Source organism: Lampetra fluviatilis, chromosome 5 (genome assembly GCF_964198595.1).
Source record: "Lampetra fluviatilis chromosome 5, kcLamFluv1.1, whole genome shotgun sequence".
In the NCBI taxonomy this organism is placed as follows: domain Eukaryota; kingdom Metazoa; phylum Chordata; class Hyperoartia; order Petromyzontiformes; family Petromyzontidae; genus Lampetra; species Lampetra fluviatilis.
In genome coordinates, this window is record NC_136279.1 from 15660319 (window position 1) to 15675189 (window position 14871).

A 14871-nucleotide genomic window follows, 5' to 3' on the forward strand; every position below is an offset into this window, starting at 1 on the left:
GAACCAAACTTAACATAATGGGTTTTTTGTGTGTAGTCATTGATGACCAAGCTGAGACAATTCACTACACTGGAGAACCCAGTTTAATTTTGGTTGGCTGAAACCTAGACGCGAACCCAGGGTTTCAGCAGTGGTGGCTCAGAACCTCCAACTCCTTCAGCCACTCGGCCACTCTCTAATGCAATATTTTGCACATCAATTCAGAATGAGAATAAAATTCAGGTCAGCCCACTGATGAATACTAATATAAATCCACTCCACAATACTGTGCTCTATAATCCCATTAAGACACACTTGCAAGAGGAATTGCATTTTGAAAGCATTTTAATTAAGGGAATTATACAAAACTGAATTTAGTTTGCATTTCAAGCACCGTGTTATGAAGACTGCAGTGCAGTAATGTCTCCACAATAATTTAGTTTAAATTGGAATCTCTCCTCCCGTCATGTATGTGCCACGCTTTAGAACTGTTTTAATTATAGACGTTTAATAAACTGACGGAACCCTTTTCAGTAGAGTCCTTCATGAACAGCAATATTAAAACAGACTTTAATCTGAATTGCAAGGGAGAGTGAGCAATCCGGAGGCAGATGCTAATTAAGTGGTTTGCAGATATTAACAATTCACCCCATGAAACAACTCGATTGAATGTTATGATTTTGATAGGATTCACAAATCTACATTTACAGTGCGGTGCACGTGGCATTACTGAACTGCAATAGGGGCTGCAAATTTTCCAGGAACCAAATCGCAACGTACGAAAAACAATATCGCCGATTTTGAAACTGCTCGATTCAAAGCATTTTTTGTTGAATGAGAAAAATAATAATTCAGTTTGGTCACTTTGAGCAAAATCAAACAATATTTCGTGGGACATGAGTGGAAAACACATTATTATCTGTATAGCTGGATCAATTATTGAAGGTGAACCGAGATGGATTTAATCTGTTTATGGAGAGTGGCATTACCATTGGAAACACGTACACGGACAAAGAAGGTGGTAAAAAAAGATTTAAAAGGTGCAAAGAGGTCCATGCTTGGAATTACACCGAAAGACAGAAAAACAGCACGTGTGGACATCATATGCATGTATGTTGAACTTCTTTCGCACCGTGCGTAGCCAACTACGCTCATCGGAGGCGCGGGTGAAGGACAACAAACTTAACACAAAAAGCAGTTCTAAAGAAATTCGTTTTCAATTGAGGTGATTTAAAAGTGCATAGTAGCCCCAGTGGCTTCCTAATAATATGGACTGTGAAGAAGTGTGTGCTTGGGCAGGACACGTCGAGTGACATGGATTGTGGCATGGCACAATCCATGAGAGATGGTTACCGCTTGGGGAAGCCTTCGTCCAGCAGTGGGTAGAACATGGTTGACGAATCGGTTTTGAACGTCAAATCTGTGGACACTCGGAATGACCAAACAGGGTTCTAAGTCCACTGTAGGCTGTGCGCGCCGTGTGGTTTCGTTCGACATTTCATTCCTTTCCTGCCGTGCTGATTTTTTTTTTTAAACAACAATAACCCATGGCCTTAATTGGCGTGAGACTGGAGCTGAAGATGCAAAGCTGCACGGACGCAGCGAGACAGATCGAACGAGGACACGGGGTGTGCGCCCTCTCCGGCTCTCTCGCATCAAACGTAACTTTACCCTTTTTCTTCAACGTGAAAGATTGATGGCCCAATGCTTTTAAGAAATAACTAGCAACCAACACCTCCCTGACCCCTCGTAGTTTTGATCAAATGAAGGCAGCAGTTGCTTTTATCAGATGAACCAGTAAATGTGCCCGAGAGATTACATAACCGATCGTAGCGGGACTTAGGAACTCTGTTACACGTTTTGTATGTTACACTATTATCGATTGTTTATTGTTTCTTACACTCTTCGCTTCTGCCAAGCATACTCCATCGTTATCATCTTGAGCCATTGTCTATCCACTGCTGGATGATGGCCTTCCTACATCGTCGCCGTCGCGGTCCTGCAATGCTTCAACCCACCTCACCCCTGCCTATTAACGCAAATTGCAGCATGGACGCTCGTTAAAATGCACTCATGAATAAAGTACGGTCAGTTAATGTCCTGCCATTTAAAACTGTATTCTAAATTTGCCGTTGTATGATACTCACATTTAGCAATTTTGACTGGACAAATACACACGAGAACATACGCGTGCAAGTGTACACAAAACAAAGGTCCCCCATAGAGTCTGTTGGGGCAAGTGCTGTTAGCGAGCACCTATGAAGGCTGGCACGGCACACGAGGGGGTGGGTGGCCAGCACTATGCCCGACCACCGTTGTCTCCCAGGCGGCGATGTTTACACATCGCACCAGGTACTCATTTGAGGCTGAGTCGACCTAGGGGAGGCCCAGGACCGGTTCAGATAATCTGGTGTTGGCCGTGAGCAGGAATCGAATTCAGGTCGCCAGGCCCGTAGCGCAGGGCACCAACTGCTACGCCACTGCTCTCCACTAAGCACCGAGTCACACATCCAGACGGCTCTGACTGCACGAAACGCACCTCACGTCCACAGATCGCCGAGGGCATGGCGTTCATCGAGAGGAAGAACTACATCCACCGAGACCTCCGCGCCGCCAACATTCTGGTCAACGAGCAGCTCGCCAGCAAGATCGCCGACTTCGGGCTGGCCCGCATCATCGAGGACAACGAGTACACGGCGAGAGAAGGTGCGCAACCGCTCGCGTTTCTAACCACAGCAGCTTGCCACGGGCAAGAAAAAACGGCTGTTATGCAATGCAAATAACTTGTGACTAGCCTAGTAAAAAGGTTAAGGTGCAGCCTTGCAATGTCTTGCTCACGCCACTGCTGACAGAAGGGACTCCACTCCACACGCTGGCCATACATCCTGGAAGAGCTGGGGGGTACCCACAAATTACCCCACCACACGCGGCCTGTCAATCAACTAACTGTGGCGTGCCTATTTATACTGCTGGGTAGACAGAGGCGCGGGGGGCGAGGGTTTAAAAAAGAAACGTACCTGCCATGCCGGGAGATCGAACCGAACAGGTGACCTCAGGATTGCAAGGCCAGTGTGCCGAGAACCTTTCCACCACTGCGGCAGCATCCCGTGAAAATCCTACAGCAGATGCAGCTGTCATGCCAAGTATGTTGACGGATGCACTAAGAGATTATAATTGTGAAACTTGGTCAGAGAAACCCTGGTGGGGTGTGCAATCCAAACAATGGGCTTGGTTTAGGACCAGACTTAAGAGCAAACTGACATAAACATTATCTGTTGCAAGGGAGACCTGGGGTGCGAATATGAGCACAAATATTTGTACCAGTTACAAAAATTCCCTGCTGAAAACACCATAGAAACACCAAATAAATGTCAAATTTAAGTTACAAAAAATATTTATGAGTACAAAAATATACGTTTCCAAGAAAACACTAAATGAAAATCATTGCACAGTGAAGAGGCTTCAGAAAAGTGACTTTACACCAGAGCAAATGTGTACACTCCTTGTACAAATCTGGGTTTGTATAAAATTGGGACAGACGTGGGAGGAAGTGGTCATTCTTGGCTTCCTGTGTAATTTATCTTTCTAGGAAGTGGCATCCATTTATTCGTTCAGGAAATTCCCGCTGAGCCTCAAGACTTTTATAGGAGGGTCCTGAATAAGGATGATTGCTCACTTCACTTTTAAGGATTGGTTTTCACCTGGCAAGATACGAAGAAACCTGGAGAAAGCCCTCCTATTATAAGATTATAACAATCAAAGTTCCACAGACGGTCTCACACAAAGCCCACTTGTTGTGCTGTCACATCTTTGTCACTTTGCAGCGAAGTGGATTTTAGGAGTCAAAACAGGGCCACCCAGGGGTTCCTAGATACCCTGAGCAGATTGCCACGAGGAGCCGGCTCGATTCATGAGCGGCAAAATTAGACGCCCGTTGTGGGGCCCTCGCTCCACTTGCCCCCCCCACTTGTCTGGGCCGCCCTGCTGACATCCTGCGCGATACCCCAACTCAAAAGCCCTATTTGATTACGAGCGTACGTCACCATGCCCGGCTCGGCCCAGAATCTTTCGTTCATCCCTCATGACAGTTTGTGCGTGTGCGTGCGTGCGGTGCCTCTTCCACGTGTGGAGGCGGGTGGTGCAGCGGTTAGCGCGCTTGCGCTATGAACCGGTGACCCGAGTTCGATTCCCGCTCACGGCCAACACCAGTGACGATTATCTGAACCGCTCCGGGGCCTCCCCTAGGTCGACTCAGCCTCAAATGAGTACCTGGTGCGATGTGTAAACATCGCCGTTCGGGAGACAAAGGCGGCCGGGCGTAGTGTTGGCCACCCACCCCCTCGTGTGCCGTGCCGGCCTTCATAGGTGCTCGCTAAGAGCACTTCCCCCAACAGTCTATTTAGGCGAAATGAGGATATTTGTCTTTGGTGCCTCTTCCGTGTGGCTCGGTGATCACCTCTTCTCTGCGCTCTCTTGGCTTTGTTCAAACTGAGCAGGCGCCAAGTTCCCCATCAAGTGGACGGCGCCCGAAGCCATAAACTACGGCTCCTTCTCCATCAAGTCCGACGTGTGGTCCTTTGGCATCTTGCTCACGGAGATCATCACCTTCGGCAGGATCCCCTACCCAGGTTTGGACTGCGCGCGCTGTGTTATCGACCCTTTGCACGCCGCAGCATGGAACATTCGAGTCGTACCCAACACACCGGGACAACGATCAACGTGACCCAGGGTTCATGCACGCGCGCCTGCGTCTGTCTGCATGCCTGCTTATGACCTGTGCATGCTTCTGCGTGTCTACCAGTGACCTTTGCGAGTGTTTGTGACCCGTGCGTGCTTGTGTGCGTGCGTGCGCGTCCGCGCGCATTTTCCAGGGATGAGCAACTCGGACGTGATCCGACAGCTCGAGCGCGGCTACCGCATGCCGTGCCCTGAGCAGGCTCCCAAGCAGCTCCACGGCGTCATGATGGACTGCTGGAAGGAGCGGCCCGAGGAGAGGCCCACGTTTGAGTACCTGCAGGGAGTGCTCGAAGACTTCTTCACATCGACCGAGGGCCAGTACCAGCAGCAGGTGTAGGGCGCGGGGAGTGTGCAACGGCGCGCATGGCGCCCCTGCGGCGTGAACTGCGACGCACGCGCGCGGGTATGCGGTCGCACGTCAAGTGCACTTTGTGCGCGCGCGTGTGTCTGGTCACATTATGCAAATGTGCACGTACGGTAAATGAAATACACATTGCACAAATGTAGGAACACAGGTTTTTTCTTTTTTCTGTGATTTTACGTGCATGCATGTGCACACTGCACACGTGCGCGTGTAAACGCTCGTATGAATAGTACACGCATAACACAAATGTGCCGCTTACAGGATGCACACAAATGCACATGAGCACTTAGACAAATTGTATTCCCAGTGCACAGCTGTGGAAATACCATAAATAAGTAACATCCGTAGCATGCGCGTTGTTATCACCGTTTTTCATTTTCTTTGTGTCAGCAGTTTTAATTTGTGCTGGGTCTGTGATTTGTTTTGAGAGCATTCATCTTGACAGCCGACAGCTACGACCTCGCGTTTAGAGTCTGTACAAGCGATCTGTGGTCATGGTTTAGTGCGTTTGTGCTACAGTCACAAGACCACTTTTGCTTCATTAAACAATGCTCAAATGTTATATTTTTGTTACATAAAACACCATGCCTTTTCCAAGTACACTTTCAAATTTAAAATACCGTGTCACATTTGACATAGGCAACAACGTGCTCCTCATGGTGAGTAGCGTTGGCTTCCACTAGATTTGTGCTTGGGGATCTCCGCATAAAACGCCGCGTGTCACCGATTGGAGCTGTGGAAACCGTTATCCCAGGTTACCAAAACTCACACTGCTTTTGCAGTGCTCGTAGAACGAGATCCACTTCATGATAATGTGGCTTCTTAAGAGGGCTCATGCCAGACAATTTAAATGTTGAGGCAGGGCGTACGCGTACAGGGTCACACGTGGGGTGAACGAACCCCCGCTTAACGATTCGTGTGACATTAACCTCTCCCCGCGGGAGCAGGGTTAACTTCTGACACCGTGAAAGATGTGGCCTCGGTCTCATGCCTTGAAATCAATTCAGAAGTTATTCACTTTGCCAAAGACGCATAACGCTGTCATAAATTGTGTTCCAACCATCACCATACACAAGACTTTTGCAGTATATAACACAAATCAAAATCGTTTGGCCTCAACCTGCTAGAGTTTGCTAACATTGAGACCCACGGTTGGTTTCATTATAAGTTCCCTCCAGTGGCCCACTTGCGAGTGGAGGCCTGCACCAGCTCCGTGAAATTGTGTTTGTGTTCATCGAGTCCAATTTAGGACTCCGGGTTCGTCACTGGGACCACACGCATCCGTCACATCGCCCGGAACCGAATCGTGACCGTACTGTACAGTAATGGGTTTGTTACAGAGTATTCTGCAATGTTTTTAATGGGAGAGCGTTAATCGGGTTTTTTCTGAACTCCGTGTGACGCTACTTAGCCGCGTCACACACGCAAAAATACCAAAAACAGGGCCTTAATCTAAACAAAGCGCTGTGTGCTGTTTAGAAACCAAAACGCGAATATGGCAAAATCCAATTTTAAAAAGCGGACGGTGGACTTCTCCACTGTGGGTGTTTTTGACACGGGTCCGCATTTTGTCAAATCGCATTGGTTACGTTTAACTTTGCTTCACGCGTTCACGTCCACTGCGGGTGAAGTCGCTAAGATATATACGACTGCTATGAAATTTTATTTCAACACGTTTTTTGGGAAGGGACGGGAGGGGACGCTTCTCCTAAAATCACATTAAACAAAAGAAAATAGCTCTCGGGTTTTTGTTTTAATAGTTGATGCACGAGAGGGTTAATATTGGCAAGCGTCATAACCATGCAAAACGTTCGGTGTTGATGTGTTTTTTTACACCTGACATCACAATGGACTATCTTGCTCCCGTGTGTCTCTGGGGTGGTACTGGCTGCAGGGACTTTGTCGTTATTCTTACGGCGAGTGGGTGAGTGTTCCGCATTGTTGCCCGTCAGCAGCTGTGAGCATTGTTTTAACAAAGCGAACAACAACTGAGACAGGAAGTCGGGAGTGGCCCGCCGTTCGCAAAGGTTGCTCCTTCGTGGAGGTTGGGGTCTGCTCCCATGACCTCTGCTCTTCGTGATGTCTTTAATTTTGAAATTCCTTGTGGTTGAGCGGTAGTTTAATTCCGGCGACCTCAGTTCGATTCCCGACCACGGCTATCATGATCGGCGAGTAATATCTGAACCGGTTTCTGCTTCAGCTCACCGCCATGCTTCACCAACCTGCACTGACCAGGATGGTGAAGTATGGTCACATCAGCAGGGGGGGTGGATAAGCCTTTGATCCAGCAGTGGAATGAAAAAAGGCCTGCAAATAAATTGTTCGTGAACATGTAATAGTTTGATCGGCTAATTATGAGGACATTAGCTTAAGAACTCCTGCCATGATTTTCCCAGTTGTGACCGACAAGATTTAAATTGAATGGTGCACAGGCACTCCCCACACCACCCCTGGCCCCACGTGAAAAAGCTAAAAATTGCGTTGGCCGGTTCACTGGGTAAACGTGGAACACCATCGCGCCCAGTTCAGGGTCACGCGCCGGGGTCATGGACGCGGCGAGAAAACTTTTCCACTGCGCGCCACTGCCCTCGTCATCCCCCGCAGCATGGCGAGAGCAGACGGCTGCCTCGCAAGGAGTGTGCATAATCATCAACGTGTGCGTGTTGGCCCTCGCTGTGTAAACATCGCCACCGGAGAGATGACGGCGGTAGGGCGCGTGGTGCTGGCCACCCACCCCCACGTGTGCTGTGCCGACCTTCATAGGGGCTCGCTAACAGCGCTCGTCTGTTATTCCTGCTATACGTGGGATCTTTGTTGTCTTTGTGTGTAAATGAATGTGTGTGTGTGGTGATAGTTGTGGGAGCGGTGGCGCAGTGGTTAGCGTGCCTCGCCACGAACCCGGCGACCCGAGATGGATTCCCGCTCACGGCCAACACCAGTGACGATTATCTGAACAGGTTCTGGGCTTCCCCTAGGTTGACTCAGCCTCAAATGAGTACCTGGTGCGTCGTGGTGTTATCTACCTTTTCGTGACGGGGTGGGTGGTTTGCACAGGTGCTCGCTAACAGCACTTGCCCCAAACAGCATGTTTGTCTCCGTGTGTGATAGTGGGTAAATGTGCGTGCGAGGGTGTTGTACAGGCAAGTTGATCAGTGGTGATGTTTTCAGGAAGCAGCATGGTTGGCCTCGTTCTGCTGATAAGAGGACATGGGTTTATCGTGGTTCCCCATTCTCCTGCACTGTACAGTACTTCGCTTTTTTTCTCTACAAAGTTCCTTTAAAACGTAAATGTATAACTATCGGCGACCCGAATGTGCCAACACGCAACAGAATATAATGCATTTAATTAAACTTATTTTTTTCATTCCAGAAACATGTAATCATCTTTTTTTTACTGGAAGCTTTTTTAAAGGTAATTAATGACACAATTAGACACATAGTCAAAGTATACAATTTAAGCTACTCGATTTAACATTTTGACGAAACATTTAAAGAAAAATCCAGGTTTGTAACTGAAATATGTACGATTCAATGTTGAGCCGCAAGCCTTGAACAGGAGAACATCAAATTTAGGAATAACTGTTGTTTAGGTGTTTGCTGTTGCGCTGCCTGCCTCTCAGTGATGTGCTATTTTGGCTTTGATGCCCGACGTTCCGCCCCAGGGAGCTTGAGAGCTTCTTCAGGAGGTGTTTCTATTCACACCAAAAATGTCATGTCATTTTACGGGTCACCCAGCCTTTGAGGTTTGACGTCCTTATACATCTCGAGTCGATGGTGTTCCTCTCGTTGCTGTGGGTCATCGGCTCGCCATGTGGAGCGAAACGTCAAACAAATGCCGACCGACACGCGGAGACACAACCCCATAGCCCACTGGAGAGATCCGATCGTATTTGTTGGAGGGGGGTGAAGGCTGACGGTGACGGAATGAGTAATCGTCGACGGTGCAGCAGATAATTTTCTCTCCCAGTTCTCTTAAGAGGAACTGAGGTCCCCAAGTGGTACCGAATTGTCAAGTGCTTCACGTCACGGGCTCATACTGGGTTTCTTTTATTTGATAAAGCTGCCATTAATGTGAAAGAGCTTCCTTTTGCGATTAAGCAAAGTACGATATACACGGCTTCTGTTTTGGTTATTTAAACGACGTAATGTTGTTCAGAGTTATATTTTATATATCGTGACCCATTCCCTAGCTTGCTTTGTGAGTTTGTTTTGTTAAGCGTTGGATACGATTAAGGGTTACCTTTAAAAAAAAACAACCCGCTTTGACATTCTAACACAGCAAGTTTCCCTTGCCGCCTTTTCCAACACGCTCGTGTTCAAAATATATTTTCCATCTAACGTGTGATTGTAAAGTAATAATGATAATAAGTTATAGCCATCTTTGTTAATCAGCTCTAAAATCCAGGAGAGAGTGAGGGTGACCAGACACTTGAATCTTGTGGCGCCCACTTCACATGGCTATAGTGCAACAGAACGGCTTGTTGTACTGCACTATGATCCACGCCTTCACCATCCCACACTGGCCATTGGTGACATTTAGTATTGCCAAATAACCTCCATGACCCACACGGAGGAGTGGGGAAGCCTTTCATTCAGCAGTGGATTGGCAACAGGGGCTCTCTGTACATTTCCACGTACGTCACACGAGGCCCAATTGATTCGAGGTCAAACCATGATTTCTAGCCTTCGGTGAAACCCCCACACGCCACAATCAGTCACTCCGCACTCGTCACCTGGATTCTAGTGCCAGCCTTAAAGACAGCTTCACTGTGTTACGATACGCTGAAGATTTTTGTTTTCTGGAAAGAAAAAAAACTTCCTAATAAAGTGTAAGAGCCGATCAACTAACTCCAGCCATTTGCAATGTTGTCTGAATGCACTGTGTTTGCGTGGTTTATATTCAATGGTCGCTGTCCACGTGCTTTTCGCTTGGGAGCTTGTGGTTTTACCGTTTTTGTAAGGGCTCCGATGATGACCACAATCCTTCGAGGTAAACCACAGTGAGTTGATTGGCAGGTCGTGTGTGGTTGGGTAAACTGTAGGTACCCTCACCTCCTCCCAAGACGTCTTCGCAGGGTAGAAGAGCAGATCAAAAATACCCTTTAGAGAGCATTTCCACCAGCAGTGGTATCGGAAAGTACTTGCAGATCTGCACCATTTCCTCTGTTTCAGCCACCTGGTCTGATTTACACATTCAATTGAGGCACTTTTTAACCATTCTGTTGTAATGTGCTATATAGCTACTTTTAAGAAGCGATCTGGCCACAAATTATAGCTCAACGACGTGCCTTATGTGAAAATTTATAGCAGCCAAATGCTCTAAATGCATGCTGATTCTAAATGTGGAGGGAAAGAACAGATGACCCGGAGAAAAATCCACACCACCACGGGGAGATCTTGCATACTTCAAATATAGAGCAGGCGTCAAGGTCGGGATCGAACCCACGACTTCCTGTATACCAGGCGAGGTAGTCAACATCTCGCCGTCGTGGCGAGACGAAAATAGTATAAAGACTTGATGTTCAATGCTATGTTATATTTAGTGCAATTAATAATTACTTAAAATTGCATCTAAAACGTGCTCTACCTTCGCAAATGTATTGTTCTTACTACACTATTTAGGGTTAAGCAATAACTGCTAAACCGATTAATCATTTTCATATTTTCGGTTATGCAAACGATGACCAGTTAAGGAGCCGGAAACCGCTTCCAGTGGCATTTTAGGAATACATGCCCTCATCGACACGCCGCACCGTGGCCTCAATCACCGCGTGGTACATTTGCGCAAATTTTTAGTTTTTAAAACAGGTAAAGGTGCAGCCCTGCGACGGCTTACTCAATGGAGCGCCGGAGGGTGTTTGGTCTACTCTTCCACGTCGGCCCTGACATCTCTGGGAAGAGGTGGCAGTACACCCACACTTTACCCCAGCGCCCGTGACCTCCCGATCTGCTCGCCGTGGTGTCACTCATTTATACTGTTGGATGGACCGATGCTGGAGCGAGGGGCGGGAGGTGGAATCGAACCGGCGACATCTGAAGTCCAATGTGACAACGATGTGACAACGATGAACACCATTGTGGCGGCAGATCCCTTCGTTTCTCAGTTAAGAAGATAAATAAATTCCACGTTTACTCATATACATGTTTATATATATTCGTGCTGAAAACCGGTAACTGCGATTTATAGCCTGGTTTTTTTTCATTTGGTTACCGGTAAACTGTCATTTTAAACTCCTTGCACTGTACGCACAAGGCCACGGGTTGATGTACAAACACAACAACAAACACAACAACATTGCGCACATTGTAACGATGCATCATTCAATTCATTAGCATGGTATTACGCTCATGGTAGGTAATCAATGCATCTCATCATGCGCGCGGGAATCGATTGGTTTGGATTCAGAGATGTGTTTGTTTGGGTCCACGTATAAAGCCTGCAGTCACTCGGCGAGAGAAGATTGGAGAGTATTGACCACGGACATTGAAAACTAGTCACGGTGATCGACTCTTCAATCAAGTGATAACTTCAAATCCCTGCATCCATGTGTGAATTGTAGTTACACGTCCAGTCATATCTCTAACATGTTAAATGAGATAAATTACAGTCAAATTATTGTACAGGGTAGTCCAGATGTCATGTGACCCCCATTTAATTAACTAAAACTTAGTACAGTATTCTTAAATAAAGTTGATTTAAAACAGAAATGAAACTAAAACGGAAAAGCAATGCGTAGGTCAATTAATTGAGGGTCACAAGACATCTGGATCACCCTGTATATTCAGCACAAGAACGCTGCTCACGATTACGCTTACAAACGACGATGGGGAATTAATCCTGAATTTAAATAGTCAATCAAAGATTGAAAACACATTCGTCATAAAAAACTGACCTTAAAAGCAAACAAACATAGACTGGCTGGCCATCGAACAAAGACCCTCACCGCATCGCCCGATTTCAGGTGCGCTTCTGCGGCCGTCTGGAACGCTCTTCCTTTCGATATCAGCCACTGGAGCTATGCACTTTTAAATCATCTCGATTGACAAACTAATTTCTTCAGAACTGCCTTTTTGTGTTTAGTTTGTTGTCTTTCCCCCACACCTCCGATTAGCGCGGGTTGGTTACGTACGGGGCGAAAGAAGTTTAACACACACAATGAGGGAATTCGTAGCCAGCCTATATGCAGAGGTGGGACAAAGTCATTGTTATGCAAGTCCAAGTCGAGTCGCAAGTCATCAAATTCATGACTCGAGTCTGACTCGAGTCCAAGTCACATGACTCGAGTCCACATCTCATAGGTGGGACAAAGTCATTGTTATGCAAGTCCAAGTCGAGTCGCAAGTCATCAAATTCATGACTCGAGTCTGACTCGAGTCCAAGTCACATGACTCGAGTCCACACCTCTGCCTATATGGCACAGACACCGATGTACTCAAATCCGTTAACCATTGCATTATCTTCTTGGCCGCAAGCTGAGAACCCAAATCCGTTCATAATTAATTTATAATTATCCATTCCACGGGCTCTTAATGTTTTAAGTACACCATTAATTATGCATCACCGCACAAGACTTAATAACGCTTGTTGATTCAAATGTGTGCAATGTCGTATGCGTCCCATGTGTTTTACGTAAATATTGTAACAGTGTTCATTCACACAGAGCGTCTTTCGGAAGAAAGCCTGCCAATGCTGTACAGCGGTGTAAAGTGGTGGGTCTGAGCAACATATACCCAGGACAGACCCACTCAATGCGCCTTCATTATATAATTATAAGTTTAAAAAATGATTTGATGATGTGCTATGAAGAAGGGTCATTGTCCGTAACGTCGCCGATTAGAGTGTATGGTTTTTTTCTTTTATAAAGGCCAAAGTGTTGATGACGAGTGTGTTGATGTTTTGTTCTCTCTCTCAATAATGGAATTAATGAAACATCCTAAAATCAGGACCCTCCTGCAAAAAGAGGGGTAAGACACTTATGTTTAAACTAGATATGTAATACTCTTTGGTTCTTTCGGTAAATGTAACATCAGGGCAGGGTGTAGCAGTGGTTAGCACACTGCCCTCTACACGTGGGGAAACCGGAGTCCAATTCCCGGTCACGGATGTTGAACTTATTTCGCAACGTACGGAGCCAACCCCCGCTAATCGGAGGTGCGGGGGAAGGACAACAAACTAAACACAAAATGCAGTTCTAAAGAAATTAGTTTTCAATCTAGATAATTTGAAAGTGCATAGCTCCAGTGGCTTCTTAATATCGGAAGAGGGTTCCAGATGGCCGCAGAAGCGCATCTGAAAGTGCGCGATGCAGTGGCCGTTTTTGTTCGATGGCTATCCAAACACTGCTGGGAGGGTGACCGGGGTTCGCGTGATGATAGTTTATGCTCCTTGACGAGAACAGCAACGGCATCGTGGTTAATTTGCGGCCAAGCACTTTGTGTGTAAATGAGTGCCAGCTGATAATGGCTTCGTTCGGCAAAGCGGAAGCCAATGCAGTCTCGGCGAGTACCGGACGGACGGACACGGTCGAATCTCGACCTCACGACACACGCACTAACCGCTGCACTACCATAATTTAAATTGTTAATCTTGCCTAAACTTGAAGTTCGTGTTATTCTAAACTAAACTATTTTTTAATTACCGGATAAGGCCCACTGAGCTATATAGCTTTTTTGGATGCGACCTGACCACAAATGATAGCTCAACGAAGTGGCTTATCAACTGTAAATGTATAGCAGCCAAATACTCGAAACGCATGTTGAAAAATGTGGAGGGAAAACCCGAAGGACTCAATATACAGGCGTCAGGGTCAGGATAGAACCCACGAACTCCTGCATACCAGGCAAGGGAGATATTGGTTCCTGAATAAAGTTGCCTGTATCCAGGGAGGTTCATTTTAGACCTGATTGAAATGTATGGAGAGAAAAAAAAATGTCATAGGACAGTCACGTGATGGACGCCACCAGAAGCAGCAGTTTAATTGGTCTTCAAAACGTAAGGTGAGGTTTTCTGGTGTTGGGATGTCATACAGTTATTTCTAACTTGCAATGAGAAAAATTAGATGAGGGCTGACTAAGAGAAACGTGAACTTTAGCAAAGTGGTTGGGAACACTATCTTCAGGGGATGGACCAAGTTCTATTTAAGTGAGGGTAACAATTCGGTTAATTGTCGTGATTAAAGGTGGTGATTCGATTCAAAATCAGTTCTTGTTTGTGTCGTTTTTATTGTTGTTGATGTTATCTGCCTTGTTTGTACAGTTTTGTTTGCTCCATTAACCAAAGTATAACAGCATTTATAATTTTCATAAGTTGCAAATACTCGAAAAAATTTTTTACCACATTATTTAAGCATTGCAAGTAAGGATGCACCGTTACATTTAACAGATGGATGGTCATGGTACTTTTTAGAAAATTAAATCTTGTAGTTAAAAAGAATGGCAATGTTATACTGTATCTTACATTAAACTTTCTCGTATCATCATTGGTATGGACAGGTGCTTACCTTGGCTCTGATTTTACATACAGTATTTTAAAAGTGGTTAAAATATTTATACTCCAGCAATTGCCGACACTGTAAAAAATAAAACTGCCAATCCTAATCACATGACCGTGGAAATAATCATCTCCTTTCAAAAACATTTAATATTTTATAAAGGTTACGTTTAAAGCATGCCACAGTGAAAGTTAATGAGCGGGGCGAGATCTATAAGTTTTTATCCTGTGTTGATACTTATTTCCTCACACTGCTCAATTTGGAATACCCTCCCATCGTCTGTTCTCGCCAGTTTCTTAG

The 14871-nt window shown here is 46.1% G+C and overlaps 1 protein-coding gene across 2 annotated transcripts in view; it reads left to right on the top strand.

The window, feature by feature from the left end:
- Positions 1-9902, top strand: part of LOC144932651 (tyrosine-protein kinase HCK-like) — a 43567-nt gene extending 33665 nt beyond the window's left edge. For both annotated transcript variants that reach the window (XM_078856932.1, XM_078856933.1), the window contains exons 11-13: positions 2532-2685; positions 4476-4607; positions 4851-9902. In XM_078856932.1, the coding sequence (XP_078713058.1) occupies positions 2532-2685; positions 4476-4607; positions 4851-5053 (489 nt within the window). In that variant the 3' untranslated portion in view covers positions 5054-9902. The remainder of the gene's footprint in view (positions 1-2531; positions 2686-4475; positions 4608-4850) is intronic.
- The last annotated feature ends 4969 nt before the right edge of the window (positions 9903-14871 follow it).